Source organism: Ptychodera flava, chromosome 15 (genome assembly GCF_041260155.1).
Source record: "Ptychodera flava strain L36383 chromosome 15, AS_Pfla_20210202, whole genome shotgun sequence".
NCBI classification, from domain to species: domain Eukaryota; kingdom Metazoa; phylum Hemichordata; class Enteropneusta; family Ptychoderidae; genus Ptychodera; species Ptychodera flava.
The window spans coordinates 21,710,151-21,733,496 of NC_091942.1; the positions used below are offsets into that span (position 1 = coordinate 21,710,151).

At 36.4% G+C, this 23,346-nt stretch overlaps 1 protein-coding gene across 1 annotated transcript in view; it reads left to right on the forward strand.

Annotated features, from left to right (window-relative positions):
* LOC139151532 (guanine nucleotide-binding protein subunit alpha-13-like) overlaps positions 1 to 23,346 on the forward strand; it is a 33,055-nt gene that overhangs the window by 5,313 nt on the left and 4,396 nt on the right. The window contains 1 exon segment of the mRNA XM_070724426.1: positions 22,622 to 22,672. Coding sequence (XP_070580527.1) covers positions 22,622 to 22,672 — 51 coding nt within the window.

A 23,346-nucleotide genomic window follows, 5' to 3' on the forward strand; every position in this document is an offset into this window, starting at 1 on the left:
ACGCACAGGGGATAGCAAAACGTAGTGCCGTCGACTTGGCAGGAATGGGGGTACCCAAAAAGGGCCCGATTTCCACTGAGTTGGTAAAATAACTGTCACCAGTGCTTAGATTCTGGCTACACCGAATTTCAAGCGGATTTTCACCGACTTTGCAGGAAAAGGGTTAAAGATGTCATCCCATTCCTGAGTGTTTATATGAAGATACTGTTTTGGTAATACAGGGGGCAAATCAGCAACCCAATATTAACATGCTGTATATTAATATTTCATAATAGAATGTGGCAGCATATTATCAGGTCCCATAACTCTACCATCCTGCAAGCAATATATACCCTCCAAATATATCTCAAATTTTCCCATTTGTTATTTGCCCTGTGGAAACTTTGTCCCATTGCATCCTGTAGCTGTGTAGTGCCAGGAAGTGGTAGTTGATCTAGTCTGTCTACATGTAAACAGTTTGTGTTGGGACACCACAGTGTCATTTCCAACTCTAAATAGGTCAAAAGCATATATGTACCAAGGCTTCAAGTGTGTTGTTCTAAGCTGTAGAGATTTCGGGGTCCGGTGTCTCTGTTTCTGTAAATATGATTATTTGTACATCTGATCCATACTTCACATTTCCACAGGGCAGTGGTAAGGCTGTAAATACCAGTGAAGGCATTTATAGATATTTTTTAAAAATTATGTCTGCATGACTCAATGACTCAGCTGTCGATGTCCACGAATGTACAGACTTTAAAGGTGTGTATATGGACGTGTATTCAGATAAAACAGATGAGGAAAATGAATTTCAGACGTCAGTGAAAGTTGCACATCACCCACACAGGCTATCAAAAGTGCAAGTCAGATTGTTAACACAGTAGATTGAAGCAAGGAAGCTCAAGCTGATTGATGTTTGTCAGAGAACTGTTCTAAATAGGTACGCACATTACAGGTGATAATAAACTGTTCTGTGCTCAAATTTTTATTTGCATATATGCAACTAAATGGAACAACCTTTTACAAATTTGCAACGGAAAGACTGTTGCAAATTGATGATAGAGACCCACTGTGCTGATGTTGGGCAAAGTTCACTGGCTAACAAATTGGAATGAAAAAAGACATTGTGGTTTTTCCAAGTGTACCGCAGGTGAATCAGAGGGCATGGTATATTGAGTGGGCTCCCACAATGACTGATTCAGTCGATGCAAACCTTTACACCCACACTTAAATCTTAATAGGTTAGGGAGTGGTTTGGAGGACTGTTTTGGACATAGGTGTTTGATTCTAGTACAAATGGTCAGTTCCAATCTGTATAATGAGATTAAGAGAAGCCCAAGTTCAAGGTTGTTTGGGCCTTCTAGACTGAGAAGACTTGAACTTTTCTGCAAACTTTCCTTGAGGATACTGCCAACCATATATGTAGCCAGTTGCTTACTCAATTGAGAAGAAAAGTCGGGGGTCACCGAGCAAAGTTTGCCAATATTTGAAATTCAAAATGGCCGTCATCCCTGTGTTAACTGTATGGAAATATAATATATAATATAATATAATAGCTATATTTCGAGTACTTGCTCAAATGTAAAAAAAACATTACAGTAAACAACTAACGCCTGTATCACAAAACAATACAAAACAAAAAAAAATGAAAAACACTAAAAGAGCTTTTAAAAATACAGAATTAAAAACAATCTGATACAGTCTTTGCCCAAAAGACACTTTGCCTTACAACATCGACAGATAGAGCTGCTTTAATCAAGGTATTTGTGCTTTTATGCAATCTAACATAGAATTTAGAACGAAGCATGCGTTGTTTGCTACCAAAGGTCATAATATGGTTGCTGACAAAGGTTTCAGAAATACCTAAGCGATGTTTAATACCGAGTAGGATTCTGAAAGCGTTATTATATGACACTCGAACATCGTTAATACATTTCTGTGTAAATACACTCCACAAATGTGCACAGTACATGGTTGAACAGTACGCTTTAAATAAATGAATTTTGACAGAAAATGAACAATTGTAAAACTTACGGATTAGGGAGTTCGCATTTAGCATAAAAGCTTTTCATTTGTCGTTTAATATCATCCATGTCGTTACCCAAATGGTTTAAAACAATACCAAGATATGAGTGTTTTCTCACAAATGAAAGGGTGGAATTGTTCAAATATACATGTGGAATACAAGTTATTTTGCAATGTTTTGGTAAAATAGACAGACACTTGGATTTGTTTGGATTAAAGACAATGTCGCGAGACAAAGTATATTTACGACTTGTTTCCAAGAGTTTGTTTTTAAACCCTTCACAGATGGAGAAATTAAGACAATATCGTCAGCATACAGACAAGATTAACGCATTGCCCAGCAAAGTGACAGCCATTTTGTGTTTTACAAAGTTGATCACTCAAGTTATCCATAAAACACTAAATAAACGAGGAGGTAAAATCCCCCTTCGTCGAACGCCATTATTTGTCGTAAAACTCGCAGAAATAACGGTACCCCATTTGACACAAAATTATTGTTTGAAATACCAAAATATTAAAACGCGAACAATATACACAGGAACACGTCTGTCAATCAGCTTGCTGAAGAGGGTCCAACGATTGACCCTGTCAAACGCTTTAGTGACATCTAAAAAGCACATAAAAATTGGACTATTGTTGCGATTATAGAAATCAATGGTTTCTTTTAACAGAAAAATACAATTGTCAGTCGAATGACCAGTTTAAATCCAAACTGATGATCGCTTGTACCAAGATAATGCTTACATCTATCAAGTAGTAAAATTTCGTATAACTTTGAAATGGCTGTAGCTATGGCAATAGGGCGATAATTTTTAACACAAGTTATATCACCGGTTTTGTCTTTAACAATTGGTATCAAGGTAGTATCTAGCATAGCAGATGGTAAATGTCCATGAACATGTACAGCTGTAAATAAAAGTGACAACAAAGGGTGTACACAGTTGTGTGCATACTTGATATGCTCAGCAGCAAGGCCATCTGGCCCTACTGCTTTCCCATTGGCTAATCTAACAATACAGTTGGAAATTTCATTGGGCCTGACAGTCATATTGTCAATAAAGTTAACATTCGAAATTCCGGCCCTTACATAGGATTCGTTACTATGATCAGTGACAGATGACAACAGACCAGAAAAATGATCTCGCCACATTCCAGCGATATTTTGATGACCATTACAACCACCCACAGATGATGACAATGGTGAAGACTTCTTACCACTGACACCTTTCCAAAATTGCTTAGTATTTTTGTTTGAGAGATTTTCAGCAAGGGCGTCAGCTCGCATTTGATTTTCACTTTTCTTACAAATCTTCAAATATACTTAAACTTGGCACGGGTTTTCCTCATTATTTCAAAGATTGGACCATGGCGAGGACTGCCATTATCCCTCCACAAGATAAATGCATCCCGAGCAATTAAGTGGTGCTCCTTTACATAGTGATTCCAACCCGGAACATTCTTATTGATATAATGTGTTTGCTTCGATGAAATACACTGAGACGCGGCAGATGTCAGGGCATCAACAATATTGTCATAAAGCTTATTTATAGAATTCAGGTGAGAGGAATGTTTACATGTGGAATCACGACAAGAGAGTGCTCCAGCATCGAAGCTGATGGTTCTCAAATAATGTTCTGACAAATCATGATAATTCTGTACGGAAGTTTTATCAATACAAGACCAGTCGATCTTATTGAAAGTTGAGCTATTTTGGGCACAAAACTGAAAGTCATAATTCTGAAGGGAATCAAGATTACATACAACACTTAAAGGGAAGTGATCTGACCCGATATAATCATGTAAAATGTTAACATCACGAATACATGAATGTGCAGCAGGAGTTGAAATGCAGTGGTCAAGCCATGATGTAGAGTGATGGACTTCACTATAGTACGTGAAGTTGTGGTGATTGTTTATATCAAGGAAACTGATATCGGAACAGATGTAATTATTGTCTGTACAAAAACTAGTAATTTCTTTACCAAATTCAGAGTTACTTCTAATGTCGGCATTCCAGTCCCCTATGACCATAACACTATTAGTTTGAGCGTTATCAATGCAGTGGCGAACTTTCTGCAGATATTCAAGAAACTCGTGGTAATTATCTCTATTATGAAATGGCATATATACATTTATGATGGTCAGAATACCACCGGAATGCTTAATTTCAAGGCCAATAATACGGCTATCATCATAACGTTTAACATTAACATCAACAAGGGATTTTCTCCACATGACGGCCACTCCCCCATATGGACGACCAATCCGAATACCTGCCTCATCATCCATCGACGTCTCACCAACTGCATAAAAATTGTCACTAATATGTGATAACGGTTAAGCTCTGATTGCGTCAGCCAATGTTCTTGAAGACAGCAGATATCACAATCTTTGCACAGTTCCTTTATAGTCTCAATAGACGATTTCATTCCACGACAGTTGTAAGATGTAATATTTAAAGTCATGAAAGTTGCTGATTCTTTCTCGCAGGATAGAATTTCCTCACTATAACACCCGACGGCCAGACGTTTGGTGTCAATATGTTTTGCAATGTTCGGAAGTCGTAATCACCTTAAAGGATGAATATGATTCATATTTGGTTTGTATCGGAACAGTTTTTACACAAAAGCCAAGCTTTTTAAGGTGTGACGTTACATCATTTTCGGTCGTTTGTGGAGAAAGTCGACTAACAAATATTTCGGCAGGCGGCATCGTCTTTACAGCTTGTAACTTAAATAACTTAAAATTTCGATTTTAGGATTTGAATTTCACAAAAATGAGATGGTGAGAATTTTGTTTACTCCAAGAGCTTCAAAATGGGACCCCAAAAGCAGTAGACCAGAAAAGTATTATGAAAATTTCAGAGTCCAAATATCTATCCCCGAGGCACAATTCTACATGAACCTTATAATAAGTCTTTCAATTCTCTTCATCATGTCAAGCTCTCTCAAATTTTGCACACAAGAGCTGGTACGATACCAACGTCTTGTTATTTTGTTCATTGAAGAAAGGGTACGAAAAACACTTTTCATTCATTTTGACATCATTGTTAGAGCATTGCTTGCAAATGATCAGTAGGTTGGTATAAGTGGTCTTTCAGGAGATTCGATGCTATTTAAAAAGACAGATTTTTAAACCATATGTGTGAGCAGGGCTTCTGTCCTCACATGATTAAAATTACGCAGTCGCACAAGGCCTAATAGGAATGTAAAGTGATCTGTTTTTGGATTTTGTGCATGGTTGCCAGAAATAACGTTTTTTCACACTTTCTAATCCCACCAAAACCGCATGGTTCCTTGTTGCTGAAAATAGGTTTAATTGCAGTGTTGACACATATGGGAGCAAACAACAACAAAGTCAGACCTATTCCTCTATAATGATGATGATTGCTAATATTAAATATGATGACATAGAAAACGACAATTATCACTGAACACATTCATTTGTTCAGGAATACAATAATGAATATTTGGTAGTGTTCTTCATGGGTGTTTTTTCATGACCATGTCAGAATATGTTGATATTTCAGTCATCGTCGTCAGGAAATAGCTGCTGATAATGCCACAAAATGGGCACCACACAGAGGGCACAGAGCCACTCCACTTCCTGTGCATGTTGTTGGATAAACATCTGACTACAGTGCGATTCTTATAAAATGATTTGTGCCGTTTGTCTGAGTATTGTTCATCGGACATACCGCATCGTGTGTGCTGATATGCTATGATACTTGTGTGGTTGTAACTTGGTAACGTTTTTTTAATCTTAAAAATAGAGCAAGGCAGACGTCTGTTTAATTGCCTGTAGAAAGTGAAACTGATGCGAAAAAATAGATTTACACAGTTGATACCATTTACTGATTTGGTGTCGGAAAGTTGTACACGTTCACATATATAGGTCAACATTTGGTAGGAATCAAATTCCAGGCCAGATGTACGATGTAGTCACTACTCAAAACTGTTGAGACTATACTGGATTGTTCACAGGCGAAATGACTGTAAACAAGCAATCTAAATAAATCATAAGGAATAAATATGGGTAGCTTTACATCCTCTGAGAGCAACCACCTCAGTGGTCTTTTTGGAAGGTTGATGGCCACCATGTGCATGTTTGAAACACTTGTCTCCGCGTTTTAAACACTGTCCGACTGAAATGATATTATCCCAGAGGGTATATTTACTCCTCTTTAAGGATAAAAGGTGCCGTGGGATGAGTAGATTAGGAGGATCAGTTCCGTGACTTTACCTGTGTTGTAGTTCTGGAGACTAAAGTTATGGTATTATCACTGACTTTGCATTTTAAGTAGCTTATCTTGATAGATTTACCATTTGGTCTTTAGATTTACGTGTTCTCCACAATTAAAAAAACCCAAAGGGTGGCCAATTTAAATAACGATGTATAATTTGAATATTCTTTGCATGCAAAAATGTTTCCTTTCTATGGTTATTATCATATGAAAAGATTGCTCCGGAAAAACAGTGGGGTGGGCCACCCCTCAAAAATCCCCCGTGGAGGAGAACCCTGCCAAAGCCTATTGTTACTTCATTGACTGTGGTGGGTTTTTTACAAGCCCTGCCTAATCAGTTTTCATTTATGTGTCAATCCCACGTATTATCAAAAGAATCCCATATATCACAAGTACATCCTGGAGTTTGTTCATTTATACTCAGAACTGAATGGATGTACCGGTACATTTACTAGGAAGCCATAGATTATCGTTGTCTTATAAGATACCAGGTCTATGCTCATATTGAGTACTGAATGAATGTACATTTACTGGGAAGCCGTAGATTGTCTCATACCATGGACTGGGTCTATGCTCTGAATGAATGTACACATTTTAACTAAGGAAACCATAGATTACTATTGTCTTATACCATAGACCGGATCTATGCTTATACTGAGAACTGAATGAATTTACATTTACTAGGAAGCCATAAATTACTTTGGTCTATCTCACTCAGTGTAAAACTATAAGACCATTTGTTATCAACAGTGTGTTTGAATGCCACACATGAAAAAAAAATAGTTCTGACTAGATCTCTGAAAAAATTGAAGGACACCATATTAAGACTCGCAATATTTTGCATTGTGTCTAATACATGTATGTGTTATTAATGAGTCAAATATTCAAAATGGGTAGATCAGATTTCAAATTGACCATAATTACTGATAACGGGCATTAATTCTGTCTGTAAAATCGCCAGTGATGTATCAACTATTTCAATGTAATGAGTCAAATATCAAATATTTTCAGACTGTAAAAATACAGAGATGTTATTATACTTTATTTGAATTTGGTCATTTTATGCATTACATTTGAGGAATTATTACTGTTCAATGTACAATGTCAAGTAAAACAGTTGGAATTTCATTGAATGTACTTTACACGGTGAAACTTGTACATTGACCAGACTAAACATCAGCGGCATTGCATACAAGGGTCATACCAATGTAGCAAAGCAAACAGCTATTGTCACTGTCTCTGCAAAACAAGGTCAAAGGTCATCAAAGGAGAAGTGATGGGATCCTACTTTTGCTTTTGCATTGTCCACAGCCAGATTTTTGTGTGCTGTATGTTCCTCCTCAGGATTGTGAAATGAGTTTAATCAAATTTGCCAGTTCTTTTTCCCCAATAACTACTGTTAGTTGCAACCAGAAGAATAAACCATGTATGATGTTCAGTGTTGCATGACAAGAAACAAAATTTTGCAAAGGCTCAGCACGGCCATACTAAATCCCAAAGCAATTATTTGGCATGGCGTACCCTTGAACCTGACACCTGTCATACATTGTCCCAAGAATACAACCACGCACAAAAATGGGCCCACACAGATGAATTCAACAAGCAAATCCCTTGCACAGTTCACGTCATAACCTCAGAAAGCATTACTTGCTATATCTAATCAATGGTTTGGGTGTAACATTGCCTGTAAGCATATCTTTTGACTTGTTAGTGTAGCAGTGAGTTAGACAGCACAAAAGCCAAACTCCGCAGGTTTTCTTCTACCACAGATGTGTAACATATTATATTGAATACAATATATGATGAATGTGTTTGTGTAGCCCATAGAATGAACCTTTGAAATTAATCATAATGCCAAATGAGGTTTCTTTTGATAAAAAATGAAACTAAATCTTAAGTCTCTTCTACATTTAAAAAAGTACTGCCAGTTATTAACAACTTGCAGGGTTTCCCCACTGACAAAGGGGATGTTAAGGGGTGGGTCACCCCATTGTTTTTCAAGCTATCTATTCACAAATTAATAACTATACAAAAGAATACATTTTCACCACAAATGAATATGCAAATTAAACATTGCTATGTAAATTAAGACTCTGTCTTTTCCAACCCGTGGAGAACACTGACTTGTTGCAGAGGCCCCAGCTGTACAGAAAAAGGTGATTTAATCAGCACTTCTAGATAAGATAATGTTTGTATGCTGAAAATATAAACTGTGTAAACCTTTTTTGACAGCTGAGATTTTCACCTTTTCCATTACATTAATGGAATTTTAATTCATCAAAAGTTATAAACAGATGACATTTGCTGGAAATGTGACTGACTTTGATGTCATTCAATTCTCCTTCCGGCTCTTGCTTTTCAAAATGACCATTTTTGTATTGCCACTACTGTAGCCTGATACAGTGTGTAAAAACACTTGAACCGTAAGTGAACCATTGAACAGCTAGCTCCGATACACAGAGGGTTACTTTAAGCCCCCCCCCCCCCCCCCCCGAGAAATCAGCCATGCTTCTGTTTCTGGTTGATTATTCTTTATATTTCCAGTTTCACAGTTCATTCTGTATCAGCATGAAGGTCGACGACCAGAGGTCAAGGGTCAATCAGTGGCAATATTGGACGCCAAATGAACAGTAGTGTACAGTATATCCCTTTTCCTGCCAAGTCCATATTTCACCATCAGGTCAAGATGATTAAATTAATGAAACACATCATATTCCATATAGTGTATTTTAACATAATACTGTACATTTGAAGGCTGTTGAAAACATAAATACTGTAAACTTGATTTTTTTGGACTAAAGATGCTATAACATACCAAGCCAAGCGGGTGAAATACGTCATGTTTTGGCTAATACCGCTTTTTACTGACTTGGCTGATGGGGAAGTAATAGTCTTAGTACTGTCTGGCAGGAAAAGGGTTAAAGTGCAGAGGTCCTTCAAAGATTTCCAATAATGTTGTGAGCTATTTGTGAACATCTTGTACACTTTGAACCATAGTTAATTGATCTGCAGTTAGCCCTTTTAAGGTCGTTCACATCTTGAAATGAATAGACCTAAACTTTTGCTCAAACTTTCTTCTTGAAGGAAACTTTAAATCGTTCTCATTCAAACTCACGCGTAAAAATCAGGGGTCACCATCGAAAATTCAGTATCAGAAAAACAAATTACCCAATATTTCCCGCCACAAGAAATTCAACATGGCCGCCCTCCTTGTGTTAACTCTAGGTTGGAAAACAAAATTTTAATTTTAGAAAAACTAAGATGGTGAACATATTTATTACCTAGACTCTTAAAACGAACCACCACAAAGGGTACACCAGAACAGTATTGAAAAAAATTGAGATTGTGGAGATCTGTCCCCGGGCTACATTCTGTCGTAATAACTTACAGAAAACAAGGTATTATCTTCAAATCCGGAGAGTGGAATTTGATAGACATGTAGTCAGTACTATATATAGCCCATGATTCACCTTGATCTGATCACAGTCCCTCCAGCCAAAAGGGACTATTATCAGATCAACTTCAAAGCCAAGGGCTCGCTATGAAAGAGATTACCTCTTAGAATGAGAAGCATACAGTCTCCATTGTACATTGTTAGCACTCACAATGACTCTTGTAGCCTTTTATGTTGACAGATGAAGCTGTACATGGCTCTTTATCAGTCTGAAGATACCTGTTACACAATCCCATATGTTCAACTTGAATTATTTTCTTTCAAATTCATCAGATAGTTGTTGCAGAACAAAGAAACCAGTCAGGGTTGCTTCATATTAGCTATGTAAAAGCAGTTGTCACATTATGCCAAGAGCACTGAGTCATGACCTGGTAAACACAAGGTATAGACTGAAATCTGTCAACATTTACAAGATAGAGTACTGTGCATACGCATGGCCAGTAGGCTCTTATATGGCTCTCAGCTACAAATATGTAGATCTCAGATTGCATCTATTACCAGATAGTACTCTCATTTCGCAAGGCCGACTCAACCTCTATAGGGTTTTGTTTCAGCGACCCTTTCACTCCAGGGGTCTCAGAGGTCACCGGGCGATCTCTCACCCATGACATTTTCAAAAGTCTTCTTTGTAGAATCATAGTTTCTCTACTTTCTATGGTAGAATACAACTCTGATTGCACTGTTCTGAAAATTTTGATAATTGGTGGATATGAGATCGGTCGACCCCATTCAATACAACATTGTCTTATACTGTGCTTGATTTTAATAAAGATAATGGTCTTCCAATGTCATTAAATTAATTTGTCTGAGTGCATTGATGTTACTGTGGATTTTCTGGTCCAGAATTAATCAGTTCTCTCGCTTTAGATGATAAGCTGTGAACTATGAACAAAAACATCACTCTAATAACTTTGTTAGTGACAAGTAATTGGATTACCTGGTATGTCTGCCAGATCTGATCAATCTTAAAGGGCCAGTAATGCTGATTTTTGATGATTTTCAGCTATTGTTATTTTTAATATCACCAGCAGTTTCTTGTTCTACTCCCAAAAGCATTTGAGATACACAGGACTCAGCTTGTCAACTCAGCCTGTAAAAGTTTAAACTTCCTTGTAATTGTTAACAAGTGAATTCTGGTCTGGACTAGAATTTAAATGTAAACAATAACAGTGCATTTTACACATATAGGCGCTATGCTGACGAGCTAAATATTGGCTGTTCGACATGCTTTAGGGGGTACGACAAGAACTTGCATTTTGACATGCGAAATAAATATAATGAAATAATCAACAAAAGTTAGCATTAGAGGCTCTATAAGATGGACTGAGACAAATTAGCCATGCATTATCACCAGTAGGTTATGGTAAAAGCCGACTACAGAACAGAAATTGACAGACACCAGCATATAGCTTGTAGCCATTTATAACTAACAGTCCTGTCCTTTCCAATGCTTGGAATCTCTGCAACCACTTTATCAGTACATCTGACTGATGACCTATGACCGACAGAGCCGTCAATCGACTCGGCAGTTTCTGGCTGTTCAGTATCAAGCCATGGAGGATGGGCCCGCAAACTGTGACTTGAAGCGTACAGTGACATCCATATGATAGTTGCAAGCCTCCTTACCCTGTAAATCTCAACTGATATCACTTGCTCTAACAATTTAATTCTCTGTCGTTGCAGTAGTTTGACTTCGGTCAAATTCTTGATGTGATTGTGTTCTGGGACATTCACCGCAAATTTTGATACATTACCCATAAGTCTCTTTGATTGTACCGACAGGCATCTCTATTCTAGCACACTTAACTTTTGTGGACTCCAATAATTTAAAATAGGTTAATTTAAAGATAACAGACCAAAAACATACAAGATAATGCACTGAAAATACTTGTCAGAAATTCAAAACTACAATTCATTGATCATCAGTATTTACAGGAAGTTGGAAATATTGCACTTTGTAACCCTTTGAGTGCCAAAGTCAAATTTTGACACTTTTATCATATGTACGCCAGTCAATATTTTCCTAATTTTTGCTAAAATTTTGCTAAAAATCTGTAGCCAAAGTAATGTGATGTCCATTCGGTCGAAAATTACGAAAAAAATTACATAAAAATTCATAAATTGGTGAAATGTTGCACCGAAATTTTTGGCGGGAAAATTACAGTGCTCAAAGGGTTAAGCCTTTCAACAATGTAGTTTGGCCCAATATATTGTTATCAGTGGTGAGAGTGGATTTGTTTGTAGGAAATTGGTGAAGACAGGTTAAGTACTTTTGTTTACCAGCTTTTGTAATTGTTTCTGAAGAGGATGAGCATTTCCGTATTTTATTCATTACAAAATAACTTTCCTTACATATTCAAAGCATGTGCTGTTAGTTTCTGTATTTTTCTTCGTAACCCTTCTGTTTGGCTTTCACAATAATTGTATCTCCAACATCTAATACAAACGTTCAGTTCAGCCAAAAATATTCTGATGAAAAATAGTGGTAGCCTATATGTATACTATACACCTAAAATTGATGAAAATTAATATAATTTCTGAATGCACACAAGAATTGTCACTTAGTGCCTGCTCATATTAATCAGAAATTACGCCGTGTCATGATTTCTGGAGTCTCATTCTGCATGTGTTACATGTTTTAACATTGAAAACACTCCTGGGTATGAAAAGGAGTCAAACCATTATCATTATAAAAAGCACTTAACTTAACTTTCATGTTACTGTTTTGATCTCCGAGATGTCTGCAATGTGTTCTGTCTTAGCTATTGTCTTGCGGCTGGAATATGTAGAAAGCAAATTGATATGGGTAATCTCAAATATATGTACCTGAGGTTTCGTTTGCTATACGTGATATGTTCACCTTTCACACAGTTCATGTAGTAAAACCTCAATTATTTTTTATTATTATTAATCAGTTTTTAAGAGTGGCATTTCCTCGCCTCTACTTAGACGTGCCACTACCCATATACAATACATCAATGTACCCAGCAGTCTGTCAATGCTAAACATTTCAAAACTTTCAAGCTGTCTTGCCACAAATCCAGCATCACAGGATTAATTGATGGACGGTCGGACAGTCAAGATCACTTTATCATGAGTGTGTGTGTGTGATAAAACAAACTTACAACTTTTCACCACAGTTACTGTTTCTGATGTTTTGAGAAAACAACAAACAAACACAAAATTGTTGCTCATTTGTTTAAACAGGGGTTCAACATACCATCATAAAGCTGAAACATGCCCATGTCATGACCTCATAGAAAGGTCATGGGTCAGATTTTGTACAATAGTATATAATATTATTCAGATATATATATATATATATATATATAGAGAGAGAGAGAGAGAGAGAGAGAGAGAGAGAGAGAGAGAGAGAGAGAGAGAGTATGTATCTGTGTGTATGGAGCAGATTGAAAATTCATTTGGAAAAACAAGGATTTTCAAAGTGTGAATTACACACGTATCCTTATTGAACAATGGGTGTACTATATCAGATATTATGTGGCTTTAGGTTTTGAATCAATAGTATTTACATCATCCCTGTAATAAATATTTCAAAATGCAGCAAAAAGTGATTTATTGTGACAGTGTGGCATTAGACAAACCACATAGTGAAGTGAAAGACGAGGGGGTAACACCAAGTCAAACACACAAGGGCTGATGTTAGCTTTTATTTGAACCCGTGGGACATTTAACATAGTTGTGGCCTTGTCCACTATAAATACATTTATATCCAGGGGGGAGCTTTGTGGCTATTATGGTAAATGTCAAGTAATAAGCTGTATCAAAGCCATCAGGCTGTGGTAATTTTGTCAAAGATACATGATACAAAGATACATGGACATGTATTTTCAATAGTGTTGTTGCTGATAATGCATGATATAGTGAATTGTCTAAAGAAGGTCAGACATTTGACCATACTAGCTTTGTACAGTTGTTTGAATTGTTCAAAACCGAGATTGCAATTGATATGATATATTTGTGTGCACGTGATAATCCTGAATGTAAACTTTGTTTGAACGATGGTAAGGAGATAAATGATAAAAAGTCTAAAAGTGAAACACAGAATACCAGTAGTGGTCATGTGTAGTGAGGTACATAGATTCGAAATGTCAGCAAACTTTACTGACTCAAAAAGCAGTTTCTAAAATTAGTAGAGAAAGCATAAAATCCCTCATAAAAGGCCGTTGAGTGTTTGTTTCAGTTGGAATTCAAACAAATACCGTCATTGTTGGTGTGTTTATGGGATTAAGCTGACGAAATAAACGTGCCTTGTGCATGATTTTAGAAATTCGTAAACCAATTTAAATTGTACCCTGACATTTCAACAGCACTGACAGCTTGATGGGGAAGAATATCCATCATCATTTGAGAATTCAGGGATTTAAGATTATTGATGACCCCCTGCAAAAATAAAAAAATAGAAGATTAGCCATTTCTGGTTAAATAAGGTACATGACGAGGCTCTTCACTGACTGTCCTGAATCTGATTTGTCATTTGGTGCTTTATAGCAAAGTCACAAAATAGCCTGCCAGGTTTCAGAAACTTCATTGAGCTCATAAAAAATAAAAAAAAAGAAGATTAGCCATTTCTAGTTAAATAAGGTACATGACTATCTAAAGTCTGACATAGCACTGCTGACCATTTTCTCTCTTAGAATGGTGAGGTTCAGAAATACCGTAATGTAGGTGTGGACTAAAGTTGTAAAGTTTATGTGCCGCATTCACACAATTGGTGACCTAAATCGTCCACACATAAACTTTTTGTGCGGCGGTCCTTGATTATCAAGACAATGTCAGCGCGGTGCTCTTGGGTAGGACTGAAATGTCAGCGTAATAAATCCACAGTCAGAGACAAAAACATGTAAAAGCTCTTAACAGTATGAAGTCATTTCTTCACATCTAGAACAAACAGTTCATTCTATATTGCAATTGAATTTGTGTGTGAGATCAGTAGGGCGATTGTCGACTGGAAAGGAGTGAGCGCGTCTACTGTATTTTTTTGGATACAAATATTTAGTTTGAATCACTGCGCCGGACCGGATGTGTGTGGATTGAGAATTTGTACATTGCAGTGCTGGTCTGTAGTCACATGATTGCAATCTGCCAAGTGCAAGGAATTCTGTAGCCGAGAAATGAACTCATTTTACATTCGCTGATTTTGACATAAAGTAAATATTTGCTTGGCTTTGAAGTTGAAGCAAGTCAGTGTAGTCCCATGAATTCATTGTATGAGATGATCAATGGAGTGTAAATGCTAGGATTTTAGAAAAATAGTTGCAGCAGTACTAGAAGCAGAATGATATGGGCCATGTAAATACTCTACCCCAACTCTTCCAGGGCTCGAAATTCTCGCCGCCCGACGCCCGTGACAAGTGAATTTTGAGTCCTGGCAAGTGAAAACAACATTCTCCCAGCCCACGGACAAGTGAATTTCAATGAGGCCACTGTACGTACGCGCTGCCACTCTCTCTAGTTCTTTGAGTGTACCGCTTTCGAGATGGCCGGCTGATAAAATAACTCTGTTCTGCTTGGTTACAAAATGGCAAAATATTGACGTCTTTGCACGATTTTATGTTTTTTTCTTCTCATGAAATCATGTCACGATGCCTCCTCAATAGAAAACTACAGCTTTACAATAAAATGTTTTAAGGTGTTGAAACAATTTACCCTCCTTCCTACAAAGTTGCAATGTATTGAACAATTTACTCTCTACAAAAGTTACAAATCCCTGGTACGTGAAGCAAACATTGTTGCTGTTCTATGGAAGACCGGTCACGACATGCGACATGCGACCTGCGACTTCAAAACTGCGACCTGCGTCCTGCGAGTTTGAAACATGCGACCTGCGACTTCGGCATTTACAAGGTGTAGGCCTAACCTGCGACTTCACAACAGCGACCTGCGTCCTGCGTGTTTGTCAAACTGCGATATCAGTCTTGATTTGTTCGCACCATTGCTCTGAACACGAGCCTGAAAAACACGAGGGACACCATTGCACTATATTAAAACAGCCGGTTTACCGCATCTCTCGCGACCAGAGCATTATTTTCGCACCGCTGGCTACGCAAAAATCGGCCAGCGAAAGAATTCAACCAGCGATAGAAGTGCATGAAGCTGTGACGGTAGAGAATTCCACAAACGAAGAGCACAAATTTATTTTCCTTCTTACGAAAGGCAAACCGATCTGAAATAATGCAATAGAAATAGGGTTTTAAACGTCTACATCAGTGTTTAATAGTTTCTGGAACTTTTCTGCCTACATGATCTAAAATATTATATACACACAAAAAATAATATGTACATATTATAGTATGTACATATTAGGCTTAAAGACTGAAAATAGGATTGTAGGAGGGTTTAATTATGTCCTGTTTTACAGTTTTAACTCGCGTTATCTATAAAGAACTTGAGTCGGTCTCTGGCTATTCATGGTTAGCAAATATGTTTGCACTTCTGTCAATATCAGTATTATTTTAACTGCTTTACTTTGCATATGTTATTTGTGTAGACAAATGTAGTCCGAAGTTAACCAGTAAGAATATTTTTATTTTTCCAACTGAACAAAAGTTGGATCAATTCGATTTTTTGACGAAAAGTAAAAATGAAATTAGACGAAAAGATGGCAACATCCGATGATCAATCACTGGAGAATTGGAACAAAACTGGAAATGTTAGAAAATGAACGACAATAACTGAAAATTCTAATGTTTGCAATGACACTGACGCAGTTATGATACAGGGGGACAACTGATGAATTAAACAGACAGCTAGATGGTTATACCACAGTGAAATGAGGATAAATACCAGAGATTTCTAAAAATCAAAAAGTTTGTTGATAACATAAGGAAAGAAGCGAGGTAAGGCAGACGAAGAATATCTAAAATAATTTGAAATTATAATATAAACATCTAAATGCCTAGATCACGTAGCATATTATTTTCCATGCATTAACACGTACTGTCAACATTTCCGTCATAAAATTATCTCTCCAGATGAAAATGAGTGAACTGGTGTGTACATGAATTGAGTTTTGCCAGACTTGGTGAACGATTTACCAAAGCGAAAGCAATGGCTTATTAATTGATCGATGTTGAACGTTAAATCTCCTTTCCACGTTTTACCCTTTGAGCGCTGTAATTTTCTCCCACCAAACACAAACACGCAGGTCGCTGTTGTGAAGTCGCAGGTTATACACCTAGGTCTAAATGCCGAAGTCGCAGGTCGCATGTTTCAAACTCGCGGGACGCAGGTCGCAGTTTTGAAGTCGCAGGTCGCATGTCGCATGTCGTGACCGGTCTTCCATACTGTTCAATACTGCAATCAGGGTCCCTCTCAGTCCCTCATGGACGGACCATACTACAATACATCATGGATGTATAGCGACCGTGAATACACTGAGGCTTGGCTTTGCCTGTGTGAGTCCCGCGTACTGACGTCCTTTTTAGTCCAAGTTTTACCTACATTGCTTGAATGAAAATTTGGCCTGCGATTACTCAGTTTGATAGTAAAACCATTATTTTAAAGGAAACTTTCACAAACAGAGTCAGAATACAGGGAAAAGGAGAAAAACTTGAGGTTTTCTGAAAGGTCAAATCTGGTCATCTTATGTGATGTCATGATGAAGACCCCTTAAGTACACAATTATGGTGCAAAAGAAACCACCTAGGGAGGTCTAATAGGTACAATCTTATGATAAAAGGTAATTTCTTGCTTTCCAATTTAATGGCATTTAGCTTGACTACCAGTTTTAAATTAAATTTTATTAACAGTTATGGCAAAGGGAAATTGTCAACAGTAGTTGCAGTAAGCATATCCATTTCAAATCATCACATTAATATTTCTGCAGATTCCTCCAGTTTAATGATGTAACAGTGAACATCACCAGACATTTCTTGATGATATCAAAATATCAAATGAAAATGTTCCTGGGCTACAATGTTATCATTATCATTAAAACTATTACTACTCTTTAAAACATTGGGAAATGAATTGAACAATATCATTGTGTCTTGTTTTAAAGGATTTTGACCTGACCCTTTTGTCTCAAGAAAAATACTTATGCTGAAGATGCTATTGAGCCTGCTTGATCACAACTATGACACAACACCACAATACTTGTATCTACACTGTCACAATGCTACCAAATGCTTTCTTCTGCATAGAAAATTTGTATTTGTGTGGCTAACAAAACCTCATAAGGAGCTTGTAGTGTATATGTATGATAAGTTGTCATACTGTGAACACTGACTCAATGCTGCAGAAGTATTCTGTATCTGTGGTAATATACACTTCACATTGCTACCTGATGTTTAGAATTGCCCCTAATTATTTCTTGTGGCAAAAGTTTACCACTAGAAATGAATAAGTATTTCAATCCCTTCAATGTCATAAAAACACAGATAATTAATGTAATAAAAACTAAACAAATATTTCTTTAATGTAAAAACTATCATGAACAACATACAAAACATCTTGATTTGTAAAATTAGAAACTCCTGAATGCCGAGAAAGCTTTTGCTACACTTGAGATCATAAACTGTTTAAAAGTTGCTCAAAGTGGCTACAAGAGTTTTGATTTGGCTAATGAGTTGGCTAATCATTTTGGTGACTTAGGGGAACCCTGCAGTTTATGCACATACCACGTGGTAGCAGTAAACTAAATGATACTGAAAGTTTTACATGGGCACAATTTGACACAACACCGGTGGCCTATATACTTACCCTTGGTGCACCTACCTGACTTGCCTATTTAACACAAGGTACCAGGTCATGATGACACACAATGACAATGTACCGGTGTTGTTTTATTGAAATACATTACATGTCCCCCCAAAATTTAATTTGTCCCCATTAAGACCTACTATGGGTCACTGTGTCCCCATGCTAGCAAAAGCTGGCTGAAACACTGTGCATGTATACGTTACATAAGATATTATTTTTGATACACAGACTAAGGACACAAATTTATCAGTAAGTTACAGCTACTGTTTCTTTACAATGACATGAATAAAACTGTACACATCTACTCCTTAAATCAACTGAAATTCAGGGCAAGTGAATTTTTCTTCCGGACAAGTGAAATTGAAAATTCACTTGCCCTATGGCAAGTGAATTTTAAAAAATTTTTCGAGCCGCCCTGCTTAAATCAACTGAATTCAGGGCAAGTGAATTTTTCTTCGGACAGTGAAATTGAAAATTCACTTGCCCTATGGCAAGTGAATTTTTAAAAAATTTTCGAGCCCTGTCTTCCCCAACAGGTGACCATGATTGGGTATTACACTTGGTACCTTCAGGCTCAAAGTCTCACAGAGTAATTTTGCTGTATGCATACACCCCACTGCATTCCCACTGGTTTTCCAAAGCTACTGTTGTAATAGAACTCTGGTCATGTTGTTTTGCAAGTAATAGAATTTTATCAAAGATCATATCAGGAAAGGAATAGATTTTGACCTCAGGATAATATTTCCTTGTCAGTCAGGTCATCCATGTCCTTATTGATTTTTAAGAGTGCTAACAGAAAAAAATAAAGCAGGCATGACTAATGTCATGACCCTAAAGTAGATTATGAAATACACTTAAAACACTTTCTTTAGTCTGCTGCGTCAGATATGTTTGTGATATAGATATGTTGGTTAATTTTATTGCTTGATACCTTTATTTGCACATGTGTCTCAGAAACAATGATTTATGAACTTTTATATTAGCTCAGTGAGATACTTATCATCTTTTACACAGGAATAGAAAGCAGGGATCAGCATTTGATGAAAAAAAGGAAATCACGTACATGCAGACTTTACTGATTGTTATGTGATATTCAATATGGTTTCCACTTAGTGCAGTAGCTCAATGGGAAAAATGTTCTTAGTTACACCAAGACAAGATTGCCAAACTTAAATTTCCTCCACAACATTTGAAATTGAAAGGAGTCATTACAAGTTGATAACCAAGGAAAAATTGAATGATTTTGATAATTCTGAATATTGGTAACTCTACCCATGAGACATCCTACAAAAACCATAGACAGTGGATGTGTGTAACAACCCCCCTCCCCCACTGTCTACTGTCTATGTAGTACATTGTATGTTCAAACCAGACCATTCATCAATACATACTATCTGAAAGATATCTTCCCTGCACATTCTTTACTGCATAGCAACCAAGGGAGGTACAGTGTAATCTATCAGTTGGACCATTGGGTTCATAATATCCAAAGCAGAGAGTATAGATGTAAGATAATATGGATTTAATGAAAATAAGTAGGTTTATAGTCTTATAGCTATTTCTACAGAAGCCCTGAAACCTTATAGAGCGTATTCAATGTACATGTATGTATGCAAAACTATATCTTAAAGATATGTATTTTGTGATTGGATACAGATTTAGCCTAGGGCCATTGAAAGAAAATTCTTTGTTTGCCATCCTTTGATTTTTGAAAAACCTACCAGCCAGGGAAAAAACAAACACAGACAAAAACACAAGTTTTAACATAAGCTCAATTTTTATTTGGTTTCTTGTGGAAAAAAATATTTTTATTTGTTATAGTTTTAACATTGTGTTTATTTCTTAAGTTGCTCTGAAAACCTATAGCACACGGACGGCAAACAAAGAATTTTATTTAAAGTGCCTTATAAGTGCTTTACAAATCTTTATGAATTTTTCTATACTTTTTTTATAGTTTTGGACCAAATGGGGGTACCTTTTCATTTGCTACAATTTTTGACCAAAAGTTTTGGGAAAATCCGAAAAAAATGTGTAGATCTAAAAAAAGTTGTCGGCATTACATATTCTGTTCAAGGGCAACAAAAATTGATTTAGGCTGTCAAAGGAATAAATTATTATGTTTTACATCTTTCACTTTAGCAAAAGAGTGTTGTTCACATGTAGAGTGTAATATTCATTTTCATGGCCTGTGTTCTATGGATGTTGTGCACTTTATTAAGGCTTATCACTCAATAGGCGTTCTAAATTTGCGGCTGACTGTAGATTTTGTTCAGATCACGACACGTCCGACAAGGAAATAGTGATCAAATATTGGCAGGAACAGGAAGGGTATGTCCAGATATCATAGTACAGAAGTAGAGAAACAGCTTTTTCACAGGATGAAAATAGCTTTTGTTTGACTTTGTGTGGAGATCTTATGTAGATGTGATAGTGTTGTACACTCTTGACTTACCATAGTGGTTCTTCCTTACAAGTATTTCTATTTGCTATTGTGTGTTCAACTCTTTGAATGTTTTAATTTTTCCTGCCAATGGACCAAATGGCCATCGCATTTCATTGGCTACAAATTTTTATCAAAATTGTTGCAAAAATTTGTAAAAAAATTACGGATTTATGTATGATAAAGGTAACAAAAATTGACCTTGGTACTCAAAGGGTTAATTTGTGGACACAGATTTACAAGAAAGCAGCTCTGTTGATGTCATGTACGTGTTGTAGAGTTGTGTCTTGATTTTCATTTTCAAATTTATTGGAGAGCCTTGTAAAAACTTTCCTGACACTGAAACTTGGAAGAACATAAAGAGTAAATGGAAAAGCAGTTTAGCTTCTGATAATATCTTCAGCATTCAGTAATGACATTCTGAGTTTGGTCTCAGAGACAGAGATGCTATTCAACTAAACATGTAACAAGTAACATTGAAATTACATTTTGCATGATTTATACTATATATATATATATATATATATATATATATATATATATATATATATATATATATATATATATATATATATATATATATATATATATATATGAGAATATGTACATCACATCAAAATATATCTATATAGCTTATACCAGTATATATGTGTGTGTGTGTGAGAGAGAGAGAGAGAGAGAGAGAGAGAGAGAGAGAGAGAGAGAGAGAGAGAGAGAGAGAGAGAGAAATATGTATATCAAAATATATTTATATAGCTGTATATGTTCACATATATACATATAATATACATATATACAAAAAATGAAGTCTATTATTTTTTCAAGAAATATATAATGGATATATATATATATATATATATATATATATATATATATATATATATAATATATATATATAGATGTAGATGCACTCAAACTACAACAGTCATTTCCTCTGAAAATTAATTACTCATTATTCTTACTGTCAACAGAGTGGACAGTGTTTGCCGCTTATGTCGTTATTTATCATTTGCTATACAAGCATTATTGATACTTGCATAATTCATGATAACAAATATTGCAGTTTTGTGCCCAGCAGCAATGCATGGAGATCAGTCACAGAAACTATGCAGATTACTACATGCAGTATGCACCATGCCAAATATGCATTTATAGTGTTACCTGTCACACGTTTAGTTGAAAAACATCTTTGTTATCACATAATATTAGAGATAAAGATGATTGAACTCAGCACACTCTACAGGTGCCTCCTAAATACTGTGTTCAAGCATAGTCCCTCCTTGTAGAGGGACCTTGGTTCAAGTATTTACGTGTAACGGCGCTCTCCTCAAGGGGGTTTTGATTGGTGGGCCAGCCCTCTGTCTTTGGGGCATTCTATTCATATGTTAATAGCGATACAAAAGAATGTATTTTCACAACAACAGAATTTGTAAATTATCCATTGTTTCGTAAATTGGATGTCATCTCTTGTTCTAAGCTGTGGAACCACCATGTAACTAATGTACAAACATTGTTTCTAAATTTGTTTGCTGTATTGGCTGTATTGTTTCCAAGAATCACATGCTGATCATTGATTTGAGTAGTATAATTAATTTGATAACTGATGTGAGCAAGCAATGTTACCATACTCCTAAAGCTTCCAACTTTTCCGTCAGTCATAAGAAATTGCCCTTTTTTGATTCAAGTGCAGTAAAATAAACATTACATTAGTAAGAATTCATAGTATTAAACTCTCTTTCTTTGCTCTTTTTTACAGGGGGACTCTGTGAAATATTTTCTGGATGAGCTAGACCGTGTGGGACAACCGGTATGTACATTTCTGTGTTTTGTCTACAGTCCTCTTAGGATTGACATTGAGGAATGAAACAATTTATCAACTATATGTGCAGATTTTTTGAATACACTTGTTTCCCTGCTGAATATGAAAATCATATCGTAGAATGGATAGAAGCTGTGAATGACTCTTCCACGCTGGGTCTCACCAACAGTATAAGCTCATCAACACTGCCCGTATAGCTTAAATATAAGATGTGTGACGGATGTTGCTATTATTGTCAAACCATTCAAGTTTGAACAGAAATTCTGTAGGTGATGCACTATAACCATATTGAGTGTTCACAAAACATATGCAGCCATCAAAATCGTTGTGCGGTATACTTCATCATATAAGGACCAGACGGACTACAATAATTTTCATGTGAGAAAACTACCAAGTAATGTCTCAAGCAAAATCACAAATATTTCTCAAAAAACCAGCTTTAGCCCTTTCACCACTATGGTTCGGCCTAAACCCATTGTTATCAATTGCAAGAGTGGACCTGTTTACAGGGAAATGGGGGTGGGGGGGGGTGGGGGGGGGGGGGGGGGTGTTAACATCAGAATGTTGCAAGTACAAATAAGTTGAAAAATTTTCCAAAATGAAGCAGATTTACAATATGCATATTCATGAGCTGAGAACTTGTTATACGCAGCATCTAACTC